The sequence below is a fragment of the Toxorhynchites rutilus genome, chromosome 1 (genome assembly GCF_029784135.1).
Source record: "Toxorhynchites rutilus septentrionalis strain SRP chromosome 1, ASM2978413v1, whole genome shotgun sequence".
Classification (NCBI taxonomy): Eukaryota; Metazoa; Arthropoda; class Insecta; order Diptera; family Culicidae; genus Toxorhynchites; species Toxorhynchites rutilus.
The window spans coordinates 200329379-200355421 of record NC_073744.1 but is presented as its reverse complement, the minus strand read 5'-3'; the positions used below and the strand labels follow the sequence as shown (position 1 = coordinate 200355421).

Below are 26043 nucleotides of genomic sequence, written 5' to 3'. Positions count from 1 at the left end.
TTAAACGGAAACCCGATTGGTAAGGACTGATCAAATCAAATCGAAATATTTCGAGATTGACTAGAAGATATGGAAAGTATTGCAGAAGATATATCTGACTCATCACACATGTTGAATTTCAACCCATTGTCTTTCATCGGAAGAACTGGTAAGAACTCATCCCAGCTTAAACATAAACAACGAAATGCGAACGGACACTTTTCTACTCAAACAGGACAAAACGTTTGTCCGTAAACCAAGACACCATTGCTACTCAATGCTCATAGATGAGGGCCTTGAGTAGCAATCTTCCTCATAAAGTCACCTTTATTTAGTGCAAGCTGAAAGTGCCTCTTCACTGAACAAGAAGCACCAATTGGATAATACGTCATTCATCGTAGCAGTAGACCCGAATCACAAAAACCACCAAAACAATGATCCTCGCGAAGGCGAAAGTCTCCTCCGGTCTCCACCCCACCCACGTAACAACAAGCGCAAGCAGAACGGCAAAGTTTTGCCCATTCAAAGTCGGTCCCGTTTTCATTTTTAAATAGACGGCCTTCATCAAATATCTGAATATAAATTAGGGTGCAGAAGGGATGGGGTGGGATTGAATCAAAATAACTTTTGGAGAGAGAAAGAAAAGAGCAACCCAAAATAGAGTGTTTATCTTTAATTAAAACCCAAAAGATTCACCTTCACCCAGCAATGTGCGCGGTTTAAAAATATCCTTTTTGGGAGAGAAACGCGAATAAAGACATTTTACCTGGAACATCGGTAAGCTATTTTCGTATTAAATTCTGGCAAAAAAAGAAATTAGTTTTTTTTCCTTCATTATAATTCTATAATTATATCAATATTAATATTAATTGTTACCAAAAATCCTAAATCTAAATCATATATCGAGAATAGAATCGATAAGAAGCATTCGTGGGATGAGGGCTTATTTTGTCCAAGATACTTTCGGGATGTCGAAGTGCTCCGTTAGGCTGTCCAGATGTTGGTTAAACTGTTCCACCCGCTGTTTGTGGGTCATCGAGGCCTTGTCCATAATGCGTTTCTTTTGCTGCGGGAATTAAAAAAAACCAGCCCAATGAATATAACTGAATGGTCTAAAGATCATCACATTTATAACTCACCATTTTCTCCTGCATCTTCTTGAACGATTCTTCGGCTTTCGTAAGCACCCGGCCCGGGGCACTCGGTTGTGACTGGTTGGATTGGCTGTTGGCGTTATCTTTCCCGCTGCTCTGTTCCACACTTTTCGCCACCTTTTCACGTAGCTTTTCCTTGTCCTTGCTTTTTTTCTTTTTCTTCTTGATTTCTGAGTCGCACTTTAGCTTGAGCTTGCTTTTGCTCGCATACTGATATTCATCGGACATATTTTCGGGGGAGGGCAGATCCTCTTTTAAAAAAACTTCGGAAAACTGGAGTCTGGTAGCGATTATTTATACGCTTTACGCGTCTCAACCAAAACAAAAACAATCTACCTGCTCATGTTTGACAGTTGTGTTGAGAAAGAACCTTACGAATGTTCAGTATTACACGGTGTATAGAATATTTTAAAGATGAGGATACGAGCAAGGCGCGTAGAAGTATATCCTAAGGTGGGCCAACTTGCTAAAACCACTCTTCAGCCATCTTGGAAGTCTACTGTGTTTTGTTTGTAAACAAAACACAATACGCTTGTGCCCAAGCTCGCTCGTGATCAGTCTGTCTCTTTCACACTTCAAGGAAAAAATTCCCTTTCTGCTTTCTTCCGTACTGTTTTCATATACCAACTTAGTGACGAAACGGCCTCACCTAGTACCATAGACCCGTCTTGGATACGAGAGCACCCACAGCGCAAAGTAAATAGAATACCAGGTATGCTATGTCGAAAAGAACTTAACTTTGAAATATCTCTGTTCGATGTCGTAAAGTTTTTCAAATATTGTGTTTCATTACTTGTTTGAAAATTAGGAAAAACTGACACACTTGAAGCTGATCTGATGATAAATACGCTATGAGCAGAATTATTAGATGGAGGCGATGGTAGAGTTTGCGAGCGTAGTGTGCGTAATAGCATGCGCTGACATAGATACTTTTCACAACGTGACGTCAATATTTGTGTTTACTTTCACTTGCCTTCCACATCTATGTGAAAACGCTATTTTCAGAAAGTTCTTTTATCAACTAAAATCAGATCTTGGAGTTCTTTTTTTTTTGGAGTTCCCACTGAATATGAGTATAATGTGACAGTGTGCAGTGGATATTTGTGGAATGATGTCGGAAAAGATTAATAAAAATGATATTTTTGTATGTCATTTTCACTCTCTCACCTTCACCGAAACTAACAAATTTTCGTTGTTTTCGCGTCGATATGATGATATTTTTAAGGCTCACAGTGTCGGTGTATGTGATTTGAGAAAACTGGTGCAGGATTAAGTAACATTTCATTGAAAATACTGCTATTCCCAAGGATTAACCCCCTACAGCCCAAGCCCGCCTTTAGCCGGGCTTCGCGGACTCTCTTTTCAAATAATCAGACATTATTTTCAATGTTCACCGCCACTAGAACGTCTTTAGAATATTTTCATCTATCACACATACACATTGTTTTTATGCTGGCAGTTTTCTGCTAGAAGTACGTTATGTTGAAAGTTGGAAATTCGTGATAAAAGTGGAGTAGAGTAGAAATTGGGCGGTAGAGGGTTAAGAATACGACTGTTCTTGGGACCTTTTTGCTCATGAAATGATGGAAATAAGTCACAATACAATTGTCATCTGTTAAAAAACAATCAGTTACAAGTTTTCATGAGCTATTTGGCTCATAAAATCATGATACCGTGAGTTTTTTTAACATTATTTTGTTTCTTCCATACACATTTCATATTGAATAAAATAATGACATCACCATGTTTAGTTTACCAATCCGTATATACTCTGCCTACTGTTCCACCTCATATGTACCTCATTGACAAATACGATATCGATATCGTGTTTTCATTGCAGGTAAAAGCTGGTTTAGAGTCTCCGTGAACGTGAACATGAACAGGTGGTGGAATTGTACGATCATTTTACGGTGAACTACATTGCGAACAAACGACTCAAAAAATCGTGGTGAGTAAAATGTTTTTGTTCACGTTCAAGTTCATATTAAAAGTTCGCCCGTTAAACCTAAACATCGAGCTTCAATAAAATAATTCGTATAAAATAAACAGTTGTTCACGGATCAACCCGAAGCAACGAAGTTTCTCAATCCGTGCAGAGATCCGATTGAATGGAATTGCATCCATATCGAAATTTTCATTGAAAACTCAAGAATTGCTAAACATATCCATTTACAGTTCAAGGTAGGTTTAGTGTTCCCGTGAACGTGAACGCGGACAATCACTTCAATCTGGCATCTAAAATACCCCATACTCCTGGAGACAATTCGCGAAGTGAACTAAACCTGCTGGCAAAGGGGACCACCATGGAATCTGGCACAAATCAAAACACGATCACTTATGCGTCGCAACACACTTTTTTATGTTAGATTTTATTATTCTGAACACTAGAATTATATTTTTTGAACTTTTTTCTTCTCATTAAAAAAATAACTAAAAAATACAAATTACACAAACTACAACATTTATTTCAATTCTGATTCAGTCAAAAAGGTCTGAAAACGTTTGCTCTTTTTATAGGAGAAACATTTGACAACATGGAGGAAAAAGCTAAATACACTTGAAAAATAAATTTTATTGACTCCTCACCCCCCAGATTACATCGTATTACCCACACAGTATCGCTTGGTATGCTTCAGGTTGAGCGAGGACCACTCACAGCGCTCATTTCTCTGAGGCAATTCGTGCGCTTCGCCCTCCGTAACCTTCCCTGGAACGACCCGGCTAATCTCCCTGATTATACGGCTCGCTGCCAACTTATAGACCTTCAGTTACTATCAGCACGAAGAACCCAGACACAACGGCTGTTCATATTCGACCTTTTGAAAAACAACATCGATTGTCCAGACCTACTTGAAAAAGTTTCGTTTTACGTTCCTCAACGTCAACTTAGACAATTGCCTTTAATTATCGTTCCTAGACATAGAACAAGTTATGGGTTCAACAGCCCATTCAGCAGCTGCCTAAGGGCGTTCAACAATGTTAGTAGCAGTTTCGACTTTAATATGGCTAAAAATGATTTTAAAAACCGAATAATGAACGTAGTTTAAGTTTAAGATCTGTGCGACTAGGTCGAAGATTAATAATAATAATAATAATAAAGGGAAGTCCACTGGTCCCGAACACATCGGTTATAAGATGATCAAGCAGCTGTCCCCGTTAGGTCAAACCACTCTCCTCGACATTTTTAACCCATTAACGACCAAGGTGTAAAAATTATTTTTTTGACGAAAGCCATTGTTGTATTTTCGATTATTAACGCTAAAGGAACTCCAATGTTCAAGAATTATTTTTTTCCCATCTTCCATTTTACGGGAAATGACTGTTCGAAAAATCGAACATTGGCCGAAACCCGCACTTTTTTTTTGCAAGTACAAACATACTGCGAACTAAAAGTCACTTCAATTTCCAAAACCTGCAAAGTACCAGAGTACTGAGAAAAAACAATGGCATAAAGGGTTGGGAGGTTATCATTCGGTCCGGCGGAAGAATATTCACACAAACAATCTCATTAGAATCCTCGTTACACGTACTGAACATTTCCTCCAGCACCTCCATAAAAGAATTTCTACGGGCCGCCATCACCTAAGGTTATTACGGACAAAAAATCATACAGATTTTCAATAATATTTGCTAAATTAATCGATATTTTCAAACATTTACAATTGAGAATGCCAGAATAAATGAAAAACCTTTCGTTTTCTAAAGTAAACAAATAAAAATGCGCAGCGGAGTTTGGATGTGTTGGTGTTGATTCAGCAGAAAAAAAAATTCTTTATGGCCAACGTTCGATTTTTCGAACATTCAATTCCCCCGGCTGTTATTTTCCTGTATGCGGCTCAATCGAATGATTTTCGCTCTATATCACAATGTATGTTCTTTTATCAAAGCAATACTGTAGAAAACTTCACATATTTTTGTATTTTATTGGGGTTTTTAATTGAAATTGAAAACACCTTCCAAACATACTTGCTTTAAATCGAATTTATTATCCAATAAAGTTACTCAAAATTGAATGAAATCGATATAAGTGGTAGCTAATAAATTAAGCTATCTTTTGGTGCAAAAACATTACCATATGGTCCCTGTCCAAAGACATGAAAAATTATCAAAGTTGCTGTTCGATTTTTCGAACGCTTGGCCTAAAATGGGTTAATGATCTCTGGTTGAAGCACGGCTTCCCAGCGGAATGGAGACATAGTATTGTGATCCCCATCCCCAAAGTCGGCCAGAACAGCTGCCCCGTGAAAGGATACCGGCCAATATCCTTGACCTCCTGTACGTCCAAGACCCTAGAGAGGATGGCGAACCGACGGCTCGTCACCTACCTGACCGAAAACAAGAAGTTGGACTGCCGACAGTTTTCCTTTCGACCGGGGATGGGCACAAACACGTATTTCGCATCCCTTGGAGAGGTGGTAGCTGAGGCCAGAAAAAATCGACAGCATCTGGAGATGGTAGCCCTGGATCTAGAGAAGGCGTACAACCGAACCTGGATTCCATTAGTTCTTAAAACACTGGCTGACAGGGGGGTAGACGGCAACCTGCTGCACTTTGTTCAAAACTTCGCGACAAACCGGACCTTTGAGGTAAAAGTCGGGAGCACCAGCTCCAGGCGCTTTCATGAAGAAACTGGTGTACCTCAAGCTTCCGTCTTAGCCGTCACACTCTTCCTGTTAGCGATGAACAGCCTGTTCCGGGTTATACCGAAGGGAGTATGCGTATTCACGTATGCGGACGACATCCTTTTGGTAGTGGTGGGGAACACGCACAGGGCACCACGCATCAAGATCCAGGCAGCTACCAATGCTATCGGTAAATGGGCTGTCGAACGAGGTTTTCGACTTTCGGCGCAAAAGAGTGGTCACATGGTGGTATGCAGTCACAAACACCAAGGTTGCAATTCGGGAGTCAAAATCTACAACGACCGCATTCCCCGCCGTAGAACGTTGAGAATCCTGGGAGTGGTGGTCGATTGCAACCTGAACTTCCAGCACCATTTCGACGAGGTGAAGAAAAGCTGTGCCACCCGGTTAAACCTCTTAAAAACCATCTCCAAACCTCACCGGAGTAACAACCGAACGATCCGTTTACGGGTGGCCAAAGCCATCATCAATAGCCGCCTCACCTACGGTCTCGAAGTGACATGCCTGGCCAGAGATAAACTCCTAAAAACTCTATCACCGATTTACAACAATGCACTACGGATTATCTCTGGTCTGCTACCATCAACACCAGCAGCCTCGGTATGCGCCGAAATAGGAGAACCTCCGTTTGACATTTTTGTGGACGCGGCGATAGTTTCCAGAACTGCGAGCTTTCTTGCTAAAACCAGCGGAGGTAAGGAGACACACCTGACTGTTTTAACGAACGAAATCTTGCAGCAGGTGACACACTCAAACGCCCCTCGATAGCTAAACAGCTTTGGTTTGGGACTAACGACTGGAGGTTGCCGGTGGTCCAAGTGGATGATACAATCAGGAACAACTTTCGAGCTGGGGCGAGCTCTGTGGGTCTGAAGCAAACCTTTGTCGAACTTGTCTCAAAAAAATATCACAATTATGAAATTCGCTACACGGACGGTTCCAAAGGGATGCAAGGAGTTGGTTTCGGGGTAAGCGGTCATAATAACTCTCTTATTTCCAGCAAGAAGCTCGTCGACATTTGCCAGGTTTTCTCGGCCGAAGCTGCCACTATACCGTCAAGCAAATCGATCCTGATAGTTACCGACTCGGCTAGCGTCATCGATGCCGTTGGCGCGGCTATAACTAGGCACCCATGGATACAAGCTATCAGGAGGTATCTGCTGCCGGATATAGTCCTCATGTGGGTCCCCGGACATAGTGGCATAGCCGGCAATGAAGCGGCCGACCGTTTCGCTGGAATCGGTCAGCTTGGACAACTTTTGACGCGCAAAGTACCGCTAGACGACATCAGACTATGGATCGCCAACACATTCAAAACTTTTTGGGCGGAAAAATGGTCCGTTGAAGCGACGCTGTTCCTCCGGAGAATCAAAGGATCCATCACCAGATTCGAAGACGTCAAAACGATGAGAGAGCAACGAATCTTATCCAGGTTAAGAACCGGCCACTGCAACATGTCACACAACTTCAACAGAGGACCCTTTCATCCCCTTTGTGACTTGTGCGAGATTCGCAATTCAGTCGAACACATCCTCTGTATTTGCCAAAAGTATGAGAACCTCCGGAACTCACACGGGATCAGCGGGAGCATTCGAGATGTGCTTGGCGACGACCCTTCACAAACTACTGCACTGCTCTGTTTTTTGAAAGATGCCGATCTGTACTTTAAAATTTGAACAAAAAAACTTGTGATTAAATCGAAGATCCTTGTTCCTTCCCCTTCGCGATAAGGGGAACAAGAACAGTCGGCATCTTCGAGTGGCGCGGATTCCCCATCTGTGGCCTGGGGCCATGGCAAGCGGACATCCTCGTCAAACCAGGGGAAAAAAAAGCTCAAATGCGTAGAAATTCTCGTGACGAAATCTGTTTTTGTTTTATTGTTTTATTGTTAATTGCCTGTCCGTATGTGCATGTAGAATGGATAGTAAGCGCACTTTGCGGCATGGTTTCGGCCGTTTTTACTAAGACGAACCAGCCAAGGAGGCTGAAAGTCTCAAAAATAAAGAATAAATTAAAAAAATAGGGTTTATGATTATGAATACGCGCTAGTTAAACAATTTAACGTTTCGTAGGTTTATGCAACATTCACTTGTAAATTGAACTGATAATATTAGTGTAGAAAACTTCTAATATTAGACTTGTCGATTTGTACTTCTATATTCATTACTAGCTGACCCGACGAACTTCGTCCCGCCCAAAATTGATTTTTTTATACTTTCAAACACTCACATTTTCTTACTACCGTCCAACACATATGGCCTTCCATTTTTATTCATTTAAATAGAAGATATAGGAGTGCGTCATTTCGCCTGAAAATCCATTTCCACTTTCGAACAAAGATCAATTTCATTAGCGCAAACATCAAATGGACTAACAACACTTATCATGATGTAATTGTAGAATATATGGGAATTCAATTTTCCGACCTTCGTTCAGAGTTTTCCGGAAATTTTCCGATTTTCTCTCCTCTATATGGATCTACGGGAAAAGATGAATAAAGCAAAATGAATACAGCTCAAAACGGACCATCCCTTCCTCGGGTTTCCGCACACCGACTCATTTGACCTTCGATTTTTATTTATGTAGATAGAAGATATAGGAATGCGTTATTTCGCCTGAAATCTAGTTCCATTTTCGAACAAAGTTCAATTTCATTAGCGCAAACATCAAAGTCGCAAAATTCAAAATTTCGAGTTATTGATTACATTTGGTTAAGCATTATTTAAGCTAGATACCACATTTATCAGACTTGGAAAATCACGCATACAGCAGGAATAACGGATCGAAATTGTTATGATTGATCAACGAAAACCCCTCAAAGTATGCAGTCAGAGCGGACCATTTACCATTTACCATGGCGAAATGGATCTATTTCAGACAGAATGGACAATTTCAAAATTTGAAAATTCAAAAAAATTCCAAGCGCCGAATTCAAACCAACAAAACTTTTTCTTGAAGCTAATAGGTATTTTGTCGAAATGGGCTTGAACCCGTTAGTGTAAAACGTGCACATTCTGAGTATATTAAAAATTTAACTTGATCCACTCTGACTGGACGGAACAGTGAAAAATACTAGTTTTCAGTGTGAATGATCGCAAAATGTACTATTTCAGAGTGCGGATTAGACTGTAGTCAGTGACGTTGGGTGAAGATTTCGCACCCGGGACGGCGAAGTAGATTTGTACCCCCCGCCGCCAGAAAAGGAATCAATCATATTTATGCAAGTTCTTCACATAAATTTGGTTCATTCTGCACCACTAAAATCGTCCACCCGGGGACGATCCTCTCCCCCCGTACCACCCAGTCAACGCCACGGACCGTAGCGATGTCAATGAATTCGTATTTGACGTATTTGAGATGATTGAAATAGGAAGTTTATGCTTGAATATGTTAGCCGTACAATCATATTCATACCTGTAATAGATTTTTTTTTTGACGTAGGACTACGTCTTTCATTTCTATACCGGGGTGTAAAATCAAAGTTTCGAAAACGAAAGCGTTACGCCGGAGACCGAGATTTTGAGCGTTAATAGCTCCTAAACAACTGAACGAAATGGTATGATAAACACTTTATTCGAAAGATAAAATGTCTACGCGTTCTATACTTGTTACTTTTTGATCCAAAAACTTGTTTCAATAGTCTTAAAATTGCTTTCAAAACAGGCTATTGAAATCACCAATCGGTATATAAGCGACCGCCACTCGGAAATCCACTCAGTTCTAATTGAACAACGATTGGAGCATGTTGTCGCTGTTGTGGTGAAGCTCTTCGTTTATCATGAAAGCGCGGATGAACGGTGTCACCAAGAGCCTGTTTGTGCACCTTAGGCCAGAAGGGAATCTATCAGTAGGAGAGTGATGCCACAAACGGTTCCCCGGGAAGATCTCGAAGCAGCCGCTACACACACACACACACACATACACGGGCGGAATTCTTTCCGTTTGGATGCCATTCAGCATCGAGAAAGATCCGGAAAATAATCTGCCAGTTCCTCTGGGAATTTAAAAATACATTCATGTGAAAGAGTTTATTTTAATGTTTTCTATCCATGTAACACTGTGACCAAATATGTTTCAATCAAGTGCTATTAACAGATGGTTATCGAGTTAGCATAAACCACTGGTGGGCTTCCAGTATCGAGGAAAATGTGGAAATATCTAATCGTTACTGAAAATAATCTGCCAGTTCCTCTGGGAATTTAAAAATACATTCATGTGAAGGAGTTTATTTTAATGTTTTCTATCCATGTAACACTGTGACCAAATACATTTGGTTTTGTGATTTTTCAATCAATCGCAATTAACAGGATAGCTTCTGAAGATTACTCTTCCTCATCAGTAGGATATTTCCGTATCCAATATTGGATGCATAAAACCTTGTGCCTCCAACGTAACGCTCTCGTTTTCGAAGTCCCTCAAATATTCATTCATTCAGAATGAACTCAGATTTAACAAATGATATCTAAATCAACGATAGTCCTACGTCCCCCTTGCGGTTATACCATAGATATAACCCACTTCCTGTTTTTTTTATCCAAAATATATATTTTTATTAAGGCTCATATGGCGTCAACCTGACCGGGCCGGGAGTTCAATATTTCGACAATGTTTGCCTTATAACTATGTTAGTAATATGTAACCGATTACTCGCGGTTGGCTCGAGGTTAGTATTACAAGTGTTTTCGTAATTGTGATGTTACTGTCTCCAATGCTCTGTACCTGTGCCCGACACAGGATACTTCCTTTTGGGATGCAGCTGACCATCATCACCAAGCCCCCTAGTCTGTACCCCATATCTAGCGTGGTGCGTCTTCTCGACTCGAGGAATCCAGGATAGAATGGTCACTAGCCGGCGCAAACATCAGCTCGTGTAGAGTTGTCATGAGCGGTACAACCTTTGGCTCTTGTTGAATGATCAGTGGACTGCACAACCTTTAGCCCGTGTATCTGTAAAGAGTGTGTGTATGTATTGCCGCGACTAAGTAAAAGTTTATATATCGGATAGGAGGGATATGAAACAGGGACACAACGAAGGAAACATCATTAAACGTTGACATCGGCGTTTCTGAGGAACAGGTATAGATGAAGCAGAAGATCAGTGTGATATTCCCACAATCAACAACACACAACACTATCAATTGTTCAAAAACCGAAATCCATTTCTCTCTAAATGTAATAATCAACACGCTCGTGCTGTCATACCAATTACACTCTAAATCTAGAATACCACATCCTCCCCTCACATTAAAAATAACGATACCAGAAAACACTGTACAAGAAACCTTATTCATTCATCAACTTGATCGATAGTATTAAAGAATCTCTGGGGTTTTCTGATCTGCTACGTGTCAAGGCGCTTCGTGATTGATTCTCCGTTATCTGGTAATGCACCTTCAGACGAACAGAACTTCTTAGGATCCTTTGTTAGTGATTCATGTGTTGTCAAAATGACTGCGATATCTTTATGTTGATTCAGGAACTTCCTCCCGCGCTGTTTGAATAAAAATGAGGGTAAACTTAGAGAAAAAAAAACTTCGCTCGCATGTTTTTTTTTTAAAAAATCATTTTTTTAAATTATTGATTTCTTGATTTCTCTCGTTAACTTCTATCCGAATATAATAAAAGTTGTTACCATTCGCCGAAATCCGTTCCAAATCATTCTTAACTATATCGCTCATCTTAAAGTTTTGTCGTGATCTCCCATGCAGAACATCTGATCAGCGTTTGAACGTTGCTCTGATTCCGCTCTGTGTACATTGAGGGGCGAATTCTCTTAAAAAGGCTTGAACCGCCACGAACCCGATAGCACTTTTGATGCTTATTTTCCTTGCTTAAGCTCTATCACTTTTGTTTCTTCCTAAACTCTACGCAATATACCGATCTCCACTAAAGTGATTCCTGGCCTTTCTCCATTCTCAACACTTTCCAGTTCTTCACTTGATTCCCCCGAAGACGAAATATCACTCACCCGCCAAAATCCGCTCATATTTACATAAAATTAACATTAAATATTGTAAATATTCGCGTTCGCAAACTGCGACTGGTTTCAGTGCAAGCAATTTTGAAATTAGGTTGAACGTCAACGCTGCTTATTTTCTTTTGTTTCATTTCATGAGCGGCAGTGTGGCTGTTTTCTGTAATTATATAATTATTTCAATTAATTTATTTTTAATGTTTGTTCATTTCTTTTATCCATTCACTTGTATATGCTGCTATTGTGCATTACCTGACTCAGCTGTTTTGTTGTAAACAAGTTGGCCTTGGGCTTGACCCGACTCAACTGTAACCGAAACACGATGTATAATTTTTCTGTACAAGTTGGTCTTGGGCTCAACCCGACTCAACTGTTTTGGCCTATACTCGACTCAAAACTTTTAGTACAAGTTGGCCTTGGGCTTGACCCGACTCAACTGTTTTGATCTCAGTAAAATCATTTTTCTGGCATCCCTTCTCGTCAGTTTCATTTCGAAACACTGGAAATGAAGGTAATGGAGATAGTGGAGTAACGAGCGATATCGCATGCACTGCCATAACCACCTTTCATATCGCAACGTCAATACTTGTGTCTGTTTCTTCCATATTCACAATGACGCCATCACATTTTGCTTACCAATACTGATATACTTCTTCTACTATTCCACCTCGATTTCTAACTCATTGTTTTCATCTGTTTCCCCGTCCAAACTAGAAACAAAATTATTATTTATCGTTTCTCTTTTTTATCACTTACCAATCTGAGAATTTGAATAAAATCATTCTCCTATCCAACGAATCTAGTATGGCAGGATCGCCAATGTGATATTCCCACAATCAACAACACACAACACTATCAATTGTTCAAAAACCGAAATCCATTTCTCTCTAAATGTAATAATCAACACGCTCGTGCTGTCATACCAATTACACTCTAAATCTAGAATACCACAATCAGGATCACGGCTACCTAAGATATCCCGGACGGGAATATCCGATTGTCTGCCTTTTGCTCTCAGTGCTCTAGAGAGCTGAGAGCGAGCAGCATGGAACCGGATACACGACCAGACAACATGCTCGATGTCGTGGTAGCCATCGCCACAATCACAAAGATTGTTTGCTGCGAGCCCAATGCGATAGAGATGCGCGTTTAGGTTGTAGTGATTGGACATAAGCCGAGATATCACGCGAATGAAATCACGACCTACATTCAATCCCTTAAACCAAGCTTTCGTCGAAACCTTAGGAATAATCGTGTGTAACCAGCGACTGAACTCATCTTCACTCCACATGCGCTGCCAACTAACGAGTGTGTCCTGACGAGGAATGTGAAAAAAATAATTATAGGCAATTTGCCTTTCAAAAAGTGTGCCTTCTGAAGCGCCCACCTTAGCTAGCGAGTCCGCATTCTCATTCCCCGGAATCGAGCAATGAGAGGGAACCCATGCTAAGGTAATCTTGAATAATTTTTCGACCATAACACTCAATAGATGTCTTATTCTTGTTAGGAAATAAGATGAGCGTTTATTAACTTTCATTGAGCGGATTACCTCTATTGAGCTGAGACTGTCTGAAAAAATAAAATAATGGTCGATGGGCAGTGTTTCAATGATCCCTAGAGCATAGTATATCGCACCCATTTCTGCGACATACACGGAACAAGGATCTTTGATGATATGATAGATGGCAGAGACTATTATGCTGAACGCAACTAAATGTTTATGCAGTTCCAACCTCACACTCCTTCTCGCTCTTAGTTTTCATTCATTGAGAAATATTTTTAAATTATTTAGTCATAGTGAACCAAGTCTCAAAAAATGCTTCATTTGGTTCAGTCAGAGTGGACCATGTACGTATAGGCAGCCAAATAATTGCCTTTTTTGTCATAATACTTGATGTTTTTTTACAATTATCATACAACAGAGAGTAGCTAACATTTCTGAGGACAATATTGATCAAAAAAAATAATAGCTTTGAAAATTGTAAAAAACTACAGTCCAAGTTCGCTTTTCTCATGAAAATGTAACATGATCCGTTTTAACTTAACACCGATTGTTATATGTGAGTTCAACTTTAAGAATTTTCTGTCCTTCGTTCAGAGTTTTCTAATTTTTCTCTCTGCCATATTGATCAACGGGAAGAAACGAATACAACAAAGGAAGGATGGCTCAAATCGAACCATTTCTTTCTCGGGTTTCCGCTAACCAACACACTTGGTCTTCCTTTGTTATTTATATAGAGGCAACAGGAATGTGTTGGAAGTTACAAGACTAAAATTATTAGTGGAATTTCGATAGTGCGCAGGACCCCAGGTTGAAATGTGTAATTGCAAAATATTGAGCCCAAAGCACCGATGACTTTCCCACCTACTTGAACAACCTTACCCCACCGAGCAGCGCGTTGCTGCATGGGAGCAAACTGTTCTGACGCCAACGTCAGTTTCAACTTTTCGGCAGAGAGAAGCACATCGGAAAACATAGCGAACCGTGCGACAGAAAGAGTCAGCCAGAAAAAATAGTGGCCGAAGAAAAAGCTGTTGAGCAAAACGAAGAGAAGTACGGAAAAAGTGATACGAACTCAAGCGAATGCGCTGCTTCTCTTCGGTCCCATACTATACATACTATGTACTCCGAATATTAACTGCGAAAGGTGATGATGATCACCCATCATGAAGCGTGTTTGTGCATCGAAAGTATACGGAAATCGTGCGAATAAACTCTCGAATCGTTGGTAATCCGTGGTGAAAAGTGTACCCTAGTGCTTCCCGCAAGTGAATAGTGCAGTGAGAGTCGCCAAGTCGTGCCGGAAGCCAGTGAAAACGATGGCCATGTCCAGCTGGATGATTCGCCATCGCAGCCAGCGACAGAAAAGTAAATATCGTGCGTTTGTGTGCCCGCAAATTCATTTATATATTGTTGCTCCAATCCCATCGTTCAAAATAATATGAAGACGACGATTGTCCAATTCCGGCCGTCGATGTTTGGTTCTTGGTGATTTGCCTTCCGTAGTGGCGTTGCATTCATGTTTGGTGCGGGAAAAAGTTTCGCAGTGTAGCCTCTCGTTGCGGGTATAATTTGGATGATCGGCAATAAGAAAGAAGCGGAAAAAAATCCGATGGGATGACGGCTTCATCCCTTGTTATTAGGTCATGCTTTACCAATAAACATCCGCTCGTGGATGGTCCGAGGCGTTCGTGGAATTCTTGCGGGATCCAAGACGAAAGGGAGAGTTTAGTTGTGCATTTGGTGTGAAGAGGTGAAATGGGAGCTGCTCGCGGCCGGTAGGGTTGCCAGTTTTCATCGATGGACAGCCGTGTCAAAGGCGGAAGGAATGCTGTGGTATTTTGATGACGATACTTGTGGAAATTATCTAGTTAATGGATGAATGCATGAATTTCATGCCACTGTCCTGTGTCCTGGCTGTCCTTAGGAAATGCGTAAGAATTTCGGTGTCCGTAATGAGAATAGAACACATAAATCATGTACAGTGATTCAAGCTCGAAATCGTACACCACCATTCAGATCTCTTTTGACGTAGAACTACGTCTTTCAGGAAGGGTGTCAAATCAGAAAACAGGTCACGTTTTTGTCAAATAAAGTTAACGTTAATAACTATTTTCACAGCGAACAAATTCTGATACTTTGCACACCAATGGAACCGGAAATTCTCTAAGATTCGTTTGATATACTATACAGTACAATCCACAAATGCCTAAACAGTTTAAATTAATGAAAAGTGGAACCATTCTCATTTTCCCATACATTTGTTCTGCCGATTTGTATGTATTCCCGAACAGAGCTGTCAGTAACGAGCAACTGACATTCGTTTCTGCCCGTTTTCAACATATTTGGTTTTGGGAAAGGGTTCCCGTACAACATCGAGTCTCACTCGTGGGTACTTTAATAACATAGAGCGATTGGAATTTAATTTCTTTTTTATTTTTATTGTCGTCAATCTAAATTGTAGACCGATACATTCTTAATACTACTTAAAACTAAAAACAGGAAGTGGGTTATATCTATGGTATAACCGCAAGGGTGACGTAGGACTATCGTTGATTTAGAGATCATTTGTTTGAAGTTGAATCTAAATCCATTCTGAATGAATGAATAAATGAATATTTGGGGGACTTCGAAAACGAGAGCGTTACGTTGGAGGCACAAGGTTTTATGCAACCAATATAGGATACGAAAAACCTTGTTCTGAAGAATAATCTTCAGAAGTTAACCTGCTAACTGTACTTGATTGACAAATCACAAACCCAAATGTATTATATGGATATTTTATGGATAGAAAACATTAAAATAAACTGTAATTTTCAATTCCAAGGGGAACTGGCAGATTATTTTCCAGCAACGATTAGATATTTCCACATTTTCCTCGATACTGGAAGCCCACCAGTGGTTAATACTAACTCGATAACCACCTGTTAATAGTACTTGATTGAAAAATATTTGGTCACAGTGTAACATGGATAGAAAACATTCAATTAAACTCTTTCACATGAATATATTTTGAAAATTCCCAAAGGAACTGGCAGATTATTTTCAGTAACGATTAGATATTTCCACATTTTCCTCGATACTGGAAGCCCACCAGTGGTTAATGCCAACTCGATAACCACCTGTTAATAGCACTTGATTGAAACATTATTTTATTTTTCCAGCAATGATTAGATCTTTCCGGAACTTTCGATGCTGAATGGCATCCTAACGGAAAGAGTTCTGCGCGTGTATGTGTCGATCCTTCGCCGTCCACCTCCTCCAGCACGTTAGGCAACGATGTTGTCTTGTCGATGTCCTCACGAAAAATGAATGTGTCTCACCACCAGAATATCGCTTAAGTATGCTTTTTGTGTGTGATTGAATCGAGAGAAGGTGTGGTTTACGATGACAATTTGGAAGGCAAACTAGAGGGGAATGAACTCTCTGAGCTCGGAACTTTCGGCGACTGAGCAATAATCGATTGCGGGCGCATACAATATTGGATACGGAAATATCCTACTGATGGGGAAGAATAATCTTCTGAAGCTAATTGCGATTGATTGAAAAACCACAAAACCAAATGTATTTGATCACAGTGTTACATGGAAAGAAAACATTCAAATAAACTTTTTAACATGAATATATTTTGAAAATTCCCAAAGGAACTGGCAGATTATTTTCAGTAACGATTAGATATTTCCACATTTTCCTCGATACTAGAAGCCCACCAGTGGTTAATGCCAACTCGATAACCACCTGTTAATAGCACTTGATTGAAACATATTTGGTCACAGTGTAACATGGATAGAAAACATTCAATTAAACTCTTTCACATGAATATATTTTGAAAATTCCCAGAGGAACTGGCAGATTATTTTCAGTAACGATTAGATATTTCCACATTTTCCTCGATACTGGAAGCCCACCAGTGGTTAATGCCAACTCGATAACTACCTGTTAAAAGCCGCGCGTGTATGTGTGTGTAGCGATGTCTTCCCAGGGAACCGTTTGTGGCATCACTCTCCTCCTGATAGATTCCCTTCTGGCCTAGGGTGCACAAACAGGCTCTTGGTGACACCGTTCATCCGCGCTTTCATGGTAAATAAAGAGCTTCACCGCAACAGCGACAACATGCTCCAATCGCTGTTCAATTAGAACTGAGTGGATTTCCGAGCGCCGCTCGCTTATATACCGATTGGTGATTTCAATAGCCTGTTTTGAAAGCAATTTTAAGACTATTGAAACAAGTTTTTGGATCAAAAAGTAACAAGTATATAACGCGTAGACATTTTATCTTTCGAATGAAGTGTTTATCATACCATTTCGTTCAGTTGTTTAGGAGCTATTAACGCTCAAAATCTCGGTCTCCGGCGTAACGCTTTCGTTTTCGAAACTTTGATTTTACACCCCGGTATAGAAATGAAAGACGTAGTCCTACGTCAAAATCTAAAGAGAGCTGGCTGGATAATTTATTCGTTTAATTTAAAAGACGATTTTAACAAGTTACAGAATCAATTTTTTTTAAATTTATTTATTTCGTCAAACCAGCGTAGACTAAATATGCTGCCCAAATATTACAGTGCTATATTATACTTATGCTATTCAGATAGTCTTTGAGCATTGATCTTGACATGGTTACATCAATTGTTTCACTGTGTTCGTTACAGAGGCTCATCATACGATTAATAGGACTATATTTGGCATAATTCGTTCTTCGATAATCTATGTAAAAAATGTTAGGGTTTCTCAGGTTCCTAATCGGTGCGTAAAAATTCAGGGTTCCTAATATTTCTTCTGAGTCCACTCGTTGTGATATGATATCAATAATAAATAGAATCATGGCAGAGTTCCGACGTTCTTTTAGGCTTTTAATATTGATTAGCATACAGCGTGCTTCATATGGAGGTAGATGATATGAAGACCAGCCTAGTTTACGAAGTGCAAATAACAAAAATTGTTTTTGTACAGATTCAATTCTGTCTTCGTGTGAAGTTATGTAGGGGGACCATACAATACTACAGTATTCGAGAATTGATCTGACGTATGTAATATACAATGTTTTTATTGTGTACGGATCGTGGAAATGGTAACTAAAGCGTTTAATGAAGCTCAACATATTATTTGCTCTATGGATGATTGTATTATAATGATCCACGAAGGTTAGTATCGAATCTAAGATCACACCTAAATCTCTTACTCGTTGACATCTACTGATGGGTTGATTACCCAGTATAACACCATTGTTCAATGGTGTTCTTCTTCTTGTAAAAGTAATCAAAGTGCATTTTCTAACATTGAGCTGTAATAAACTCTTAGTGCACCAATTATAAACTATGTCAACTTCATTTTTGAATGTTTGAGTCTTCTTCATTCTTTATTTCCATATACAGTTTCATATCATCTGCGTAGATAAGTGCCTTAACACTTTTAAGAAAAACGCAAACGTCATTAACAAATAAAATGAACAAAAGTGGCCCCAAATGAGAGCCTTGAGGAACTTCGGATGTAACAAATATTGGTTTTGAAATTTCCCCATTAAATCTTACCATTTGGGTGCGGTCAGTCAAATATGATTCTAGCCATTTCAATAGCTTGACTTCTATCCCTATTTTTTGAAGTTTAAGAAGGAGTAAGGGTATACCAACACGATCGAAAGCCTTACTAGAGTCAGTGTATAGAGCTTCAACTTGATTACCATTATCCATTGCATTCAAAGTGAATGTGACAAATTCCAGCAAATTTGTTGTTGTTGATCGTCCTTTGAAAAAACCGTGTTGCTTATTCGTAATTCGTGTCTTTAGTTGTTTAAAAAGTTTTTGGTTTATTATGGCTTCAAAGAGTTTTGGAATGCAAGATATAATTGCTACTCCACGATAATTTCTTACATCGGATCTATTACCGGATTTGAATATTGGTACAAGAAAAGAGTTTTTCCATATTTTTGGGAACCTTTCTGATTCCAATGACGTATGGAAAAGCCATAAAAGTGGATGAGTTAATTCAGATGCCAAATTTTTTATAAAAACCGGTGGAATTCCGTCAGGACCTGGCCCTTTCGAGACATCGAGCTTATTTAATGCGTCAAAAATTTCAATGTAAGTTAGTTTTCTGACTCCAACATCACATGGAAATTCTGGAAGAAATGCAAAGAAGTCACGATCTCGGTCCTCCTCAGCTGTTACAATATAAACTTCTTGAAAAAATGTTGCAAAGAGGTTGCAAATTTTTTCTGGGTCATTCCCCACGGTATCGTCAAGGTGCATGCGTGATGGAAAACCATTGCTTTTTAATTTTGTTTTTATGTAATTAAAGAAACTTTTCGGGTTTGATTTTATGTCCGACTGTTTTTAAGCTGTAATCTTCAAAAGCGCTTTTAACAGTTGAGTTGAGCTGTTCGCAAATGTTCAGATATTTTTGGAGATTAGCGTCAGATTTGTATTTCTTATAAAATTTATGTGCCTTCTGTTTTTTATTTTTTAGATTCTTTATGCTTTGATTAAACCAAATCGGATATTTTGTGTTCATATTTCTCCTTTTTCGTCTTCTTGGTATCTCCTGCTCTATAATTTCATTGATCATCGAGTAAAAAGTCGTCACTGCTACTTCAATGTTTTCCACACTTCTAAATAAATCCTGCCAGTTGATATAGTTAAGCTTACACCTAATTGATTGGTAATTTGCTTTAGTGTAATCAGAGACTTCCTCAAATTCATAATCAAATGGTTTTTGAGTGTTATCTATAAATATAGAATATTCGATAGCTGTGTGGAAAGCTTCATTTTTCCTAAGTGGAGTTAATGATTCGGTCACACAAAAATCTTCGGTCATATTTGTCAACAAGAAATCCAAGAAGCATTTCTGTCGATTCTGAACATTGTTTATTTGATTCAACCCAAGACCGGCTATTTTATCAAAAATAAATTGCAGAGTCTTATTATCACCAACAACTGGAAGCAAGATAAATTCATTTTCAGAATCAGTGATAAAGTCCGCATTTCGTTGATTGAAATCTCCGTATATATGGCTTTTTGATTCTGGTGCAAAGGAAGATAAAATATTTTCAGCAACTTCAAAGAATTTCTCATAACAACTAAGTTGAGCACGATCAGGGGGGAAGAAAACAGATGCAAATATATGTATCTCTCCCGCAATTAGTGCTTTGACCCACACTTGCTCAAACTCGTCGAATTCTGTTGTTGGAATATGTTCTGAATTTATTAATGAATTAATAGCAATAAGGACGCCGCCTCCCGATTTTTTATGGGATTTGTGAAGATTACGGTCATCTCTGAAGACATTAAAACGATCTCCGAATACTTCCTCGCTTCTAACACTATCATCCCAACTTGTCTCTGTGGCCATAATTATCGAGAAAGTAGAATCCAGAACATTAATTTGGATTTCTTTCATTTTAAGTGGACTAAACATTAAAGATATACACTGCATTTATTTAGATAAATGTATATTTCATGAAAGTATGTCTCCAGATTCCAGCAGAATAATCTTTCTGTTGCATGTTGTGAGGTTCGATCACATGTCAAGCGGAATATAGGAGCAAAAGGGTTCATAGTTGAATATAGGAGCAAAAGGTTCATATATAGACGCACCACTCTAGATATGGGGTACAGACTAGGGGGGCGTTGCTGATTAATGGTTAGCTGCATCCCAATAGGAAGTATCCCGTGTCGGGCACACGTACAGAGCATCGAAGACTGCAACATACCAATTATGAGAACACTTGTAATACTAACCTCGAGCCAACCGCGAGTAATCGGTTACATATTACTAACATAGTTGTAAGACAAAATATTGGACTCCCGGCCCCGTCAGGCTAACGCCACATGTGCCTTAATAAAATATATATTTTGGGGGAAAAAAAAAGTTTTTTATCGATATCTGATTGGGAAGGAAAAGTCTAATGCGAGTTGATTCAAATAAACGAGAAGATCTGATAGTCTTCGACTCTACTCGACTCTTTCGAGTCTACTGAAGAAATGAAAAATTAAATAGCTAAAAAAATACTACAAAAATTTCGATGCATTCTAAAATAATATCCGAAGTGATAAACAAGTAGATTCAATAATATAGTTTCGCAGTTCTACGTCGAAAACTGCGGTCGTGTCCTAGATACAACCCATTACAATTTTTTCCTTCTTTTGAAAGTTGAAAACCAGTTTTCGGAACATTCTATTTAGATGAAGTCATAGTGTCATATGAGAATGAGAAGGTTTGCTATCTGCTTTTAGAATAATGGTTTTTATTTCTCTAAGAATGACGAATGTATTAAAATTGATTCAAAGTCATATTCGTACGGTAGTTGAAATGTTAACTAGAGCCGATCCGAGTTCTTAATTATATTTAAAATACTATATATGAATAATATCCATAATGGACGGCGCCAGTGGTTAGCGTAACAGCCTCACAATCCGATCGGCCTGGGTTCAATCCCAGCTGGCGTCGTTGGGATTTTCTGAGGCGAGAAATCTCTGGTTACGTCTTCCTTCGGAGGGGAAGTAAAAGAAGTTGGCCCGGCTCATAAGTTGTTGAGTCTGATAGGTAGGAACAGGTGGAGTCGCCTCCCTGTTGTCGGTGATTGGCACTGAAGTGGCGGAAATAGGCCGACGAAAAATGAGCGAAGATAAAAAAAATATCCATAATGCTTTAGTTAGTAAGGTAGAAAACCGATTATTCGCGGTCGACTCGTGTTATGATCCCTTCATAATTTAGGTAACCTTGTAGTCAACACGCGAGGAATGTCATCATGGCGCGACAGGCTCTCGGTTTGTAAAACGACATCCAAGTAGCTAGGTGGTGATTTTGAAAACAGAAAAAATTGTATTCTCATACCGCAAGTACTTGAAGTGGTAAACTCTATTTTTTAGTATTTAAATTATCAAGGGAAATAGCTTCCAATTCATGTTCGATTTGTGTGTCGATTAACCCACCCATTGACAGGTTGAGAATAACCTAAAAATACGAAGAATACGTGTTCAAGAACTATTTTTCGTATTTCGAGAGCCATATACATAGTTCGTATTGGAGTTCCATATATTCCCGGCATGTTTCCAACAGCAGCTGAAGGTTAGAGTAGAAATCTGAAACGAGAAAAGATATAAATTCGGAAAAAATATAGCAAGTGCGGATAGAAAGAAGTAGTAGAAAAAAGGTGTAAAGGTGGGACCAAGGCGCTTATATCAATGTATAACAGGTGAAGCAAGATGTTACGAACACCCTCGAATGTTGGACGCTCGATGATTCGACGCATCGTGTAGTCGACTGACGAGCTACGAACCTTTAATGTCGAGTATCGAATATTCGCGTTGGAAGGTAATCCGTTCGTTGTGGATTACCTTCCAACGCGAGTGGCACATGTCAAAGGATTTTTGTCATTCGTTGATTCGGCACTCGATGACATTCGATACACCGCTACACGATTCGTCCGAATCTATCTTTGACAGGTTGGTTTGTTTACAAGTTTTAGATGAAGGAACTATGAAATTGATTCATAAAATTCAAAATATTGCAGTTTAATAATGTTGATTTTAAGCATTTTTAATTTACAGCCCGATATCAGTACAATTGCTACGGCAGCAATTTCAATACTCGCATCGTCATCCAGTTTTCTAACGTTTTTGATGGTAAATAAAAACAATAAACATTCGATCCAAATACTCGCCGAATGTTTGGACCGATTGCATTGAATCGAACATTCACTTCACCGTGTAGCAGCACATTCGTCACAACATTTGTCCATTCATCGAGCCAAATGTGTGAGTCCAACATTCGAGTGAAACGTTGGACGAACCGTGTAGCGCCCGCATAAGAAGGGGATTACGGTTTGTGGAGCGGGGGTTGTTCGTTTTGTTATTGCTAGTATACGCCATTTTTGCCTTACCACATGCTAGAATAGTGGAAATGAGCATCAAGCAATTTCAATATGGCTGAAAGTGCATTTCGTATGATTGTTTCACCTGGTATATATAGAGGCGCCTTGGGTGGGACCAGAGTGCCGCGCTATTCGTCGCGTTGCGACAATTGTGCTCTGACACTTCATTTTAAATATGTCTGTTTCCATTTAGTCGAACACAATAATGCGTTGCGTCATTAGCATCGTTGTACTAAACGCTAACATTTGTTCCAAACTGCTTGCGCCGAATTCGCGATGATAGTGGCATGGTGTCGACGTCTGGTCAGGGGATAGTAACTTCGAGCAAAAAAGTGGGACCGATTCGAGATTGCTTTTATGTAAACAGTGAACTTTTTTTACACTCTAAAAATGCTAAGACAAGACGTGACAACTGGCTTCTTACTCTTCTTTCTGCATTTTCGTCGACCAAGTGCTAGATAACAGGAAAGCGAGATGTGAAGATTGCCAAATGTCGGAAGATTATTTTCCAATGAAAAACATGTGTTCTTCGTGTCATGTATTTTCTGAGCTGCATCATTTTTTTGTGTTAATTCTTCAACCGAATGTCACATATTTCAAACAATAAGTACTTTCCTGTTATTTTGGTATGCAAAAAAATTAAATGTGAAGAGATAAAGAAAACTAGAAAACGTAGATTTGATAGCAGGAGTATATGTTGAAATACATGAATTAAATTCATAGTTCATTTTATTTATCAAGAGATTATGGGCCTTACCGTTTACACTTCACGATGAAATCGAAATGAACGACGCGCCATTAAATTTCGTTTCACGAGTTAAAGAAAATTATGCGTTTTCAGGTAGAATGAACCCTTTTCAAATAGAAATTATGAATAAAAATTAAATTTTCCGTATCAAATTTGTGTGAATGTGAATGGAAAACTTTGCTTTCTTCATTTGGTAAAATAATCTCGTACAAAAATTATATTTGAAGATAATTTTATATTATGATGATAAGTTTTAGTGAGAATATCGGAAAGTGTATAGAAAATAGGTCAAGTTAGGGTAAGAAAGACGTGCTTCAAGTAAATAAATAACGCCAAGTAAGAATTTTCATTCAGATTTTAGCATTTTAAAAGTGCCTTCGGACTGTGTAGTAAGGCTTGTTAAAAACTAATTTCGTATCCAGATGTCGGCACCGTATCGTTTCATCGCGGATACACTTCATTTCGTTTTCGCCGTGAAGTGTATACAGGAATAAGGCTTTATAATTCAACTATTTTTTTATCCCATTTATTTATTTAAGGCTCATTAGCATTTTTAGCTGTAACAGAGCCGAATTTTAATCGTGTACATGTCACATGGTTATCATATCTATAATTAGCACATTACACAGTTGCCATTCGCCAGTATTCCTTCTATACCATTACATATGGTACATTCACACAGTAGCCATTTAGGCGTAAGAGTTATTCTTTCTGTTCTTCCATTATCCAGTTGGACCACCGGACAGCGGAGACAGTTGATTGAGTTATTTATAGAACAGTAGCCCGATGTGTCTGCAGGGCAGAGCAGTTGTATGGATGAATCGATCTTATTTCGACCGTGGATCGATCTCCATCGCTGATGATTGTTGCGTGGACGTAGCTATTCTGTAACAACACAAAGATGGTCAATGAGGGCCCTGAGTTTTGAACTCACGATCGATCGCTTACTAAGCGAACGCGTAACCAATGTGGCTACGGAGACCCCCTTAATAATTCAACTATGATATTGTTCAAATACTAACAGTACTGAAATATTGATGAAATAATACATTCCCAAAATATAACATAGCGTTTATTCAAGTTTTTTTTGTAGGTATGCATGCTTTGTTCAGGTTCCAACATGTTTTTAAAATTTTTCCTGCTGCCTTGGTTGTTATTTGTTATTTGATCCTAATTTTATTGCTAACTGCTTTACTGTTGGAAAATAATTGAATGTTCTTCTCTGCTAGGCCGCTGCTATTATGCTATGCTAGATGGCAATCACAAAAAGATGTAGGGTGGAAATTCTGATGCAATGTTTCCCTCACTTCAGGAACTGAGCACCGGACGTAACAGAAACGAAAATATACAAAGAATCCATAATAGAAATTTTCGCTAAAATGAAATGTGAATGCAACTATTATTCAATTTTGAATATATTTGGCAACACTGTGAAAATGTTGGAAATCCCATTTTTGTATATTTATCTTTGTCAATTGTTTTCCTCATCAACCAATCAGAAGCCGAGTTGCAAGTGGTCCGAGTTTGACAGAAGAAGTGTTTCGGAATCGGCCCCCTATTGTCATGTCTCGTCTCAGTAAAAATGCACCGACTCGCACTGACAACTCAATGATATTGTCAATTTGTGCGAGATGCCTCAAAACAGCTGGGAATAAATATTGTTTATATACAGTAAGTTACATTTAATGCGACGTTCAGATTATTGGACAGACCTGTAATGTGACACGTTTAATTGGACATTTTTGTAAACATCGATGCGCCCAAATAGCATATACAGTAAGTTACCTCTAATCCTCGACATACCGAGGCACTACTCAGTGTCGCATTAGAGGTGATTGGCCTGTAATTGGACATTCACGATGATAGTGGTACAATGTCGACATCTGGTGGCGACTTTCAATCTGGGGCCATACTTTGGGTATCAAACTCGATGTTTACAAAATATTCAATTAGAGATGAAAATGTCCAATTATTTGTGTCCCATTACAGGTCGAAATGTGGAATTAGAGGTAACTTACTGTACATGCAAGGTTATTAGGCAATACCTAATAACATAATAAGTCTGTTGTCATACGAATATACGATTCATCACTGCCGTAAAAAAAATTGGCGGAAATTATTAAAGTAAAACGCGGCAGAGTTCTAAACGTAAGATAACTGGTTTGTAAATGTTTGT

General features: G+C 39.1%; 3 protein-coding genes across 3 annotated transcripts in view; 2 read left to right on the top strand and 1 right to left on the bottom strand.

Moving 5' to 3' along the window:
• Positions 1-791: 791 nt before the first annotated feature.
• Positions 792-1482, bottom strand: LOC129776885 (protein FAM32A). Its single transcript, XM_055782803.1, has 2 exons — positions 1119-1482; positions 792-1045 (listed from the first exon to the last, which is right to left on the bottom strand). Exons 1-2 carry the CDS (start codon positions 1359-1361, stop codon positions 923-925), a joined length of 366 nt encoding a protein of 121 aa, XP_055638778.1. The 5' UTR covers positions 1362-1482; the 3' UTR covers positions 792-922.
• Positions 1483-5431: 3949 nt separating this feature from the next.
• Positions 5432-7452, top strand: LOC129761698 (uncharacterized). The gene is made up of 2 exons (XM_055759433.1): positions 5432-6470; positions 6515-7452. Exons 1-2 carry the CDS (start codon positions 5432-5434, stop codon positions 7450-7452), a joined length of 1977 nt encoding a protein of 658 aa, XP_055615408.1.
• A 6758-nt stretch (positions 7453-14210) lies between these two features.
• Positions 14211-26043, top strand: part of LOC129764170 (rapamycin-insensitive companion of mTOR) — a 51089-nt gene continuing 39256 nt past the window's right edge. Inside the window, exon 1 of the mRNA XM_055763009.1 lies at positions 14211-14619. Coding sequence (XP_055618984.1) covers positions 14571-14619 — 49 coding nt within the window. The 5' untranslated portion in view covers positions 14211-14570. The remainder of the gene's footprint in view (positions 14620-26043) is intronic.

Bases quoted from the DNA above. Each gene is read 5' to 3' on its own strand.
- LOC129776885 (XM_055782803.1), bottom strand. From the start codon at position 1,361: ATGTCCGATGAATATCAGTATGCGAGCAAAAGCAAGCTCAAGCTAAAG. The intron at 1,046-1,118 runs GTGAGTTATAAA...TAATTCCCGCAG, and splicing joins AGAAGATGCAGGAGAAAATG to CAAAAGAAACGCATTATGGA.
- LOC129761698 (XM_055759433.1), top strand. From the start codon at position 5,432: ATGGCGAACCGACGGCTCGTCACCTACCTGACCGAAAACAAGAAGTTG. The intron at 6,471-6,514 runs GTAAGGAGACAC...GAAATCTTGCAG, and splicing joins TCTTGCTAAAACCAGCGGAG to CAGGTGACACACTCAAACGC.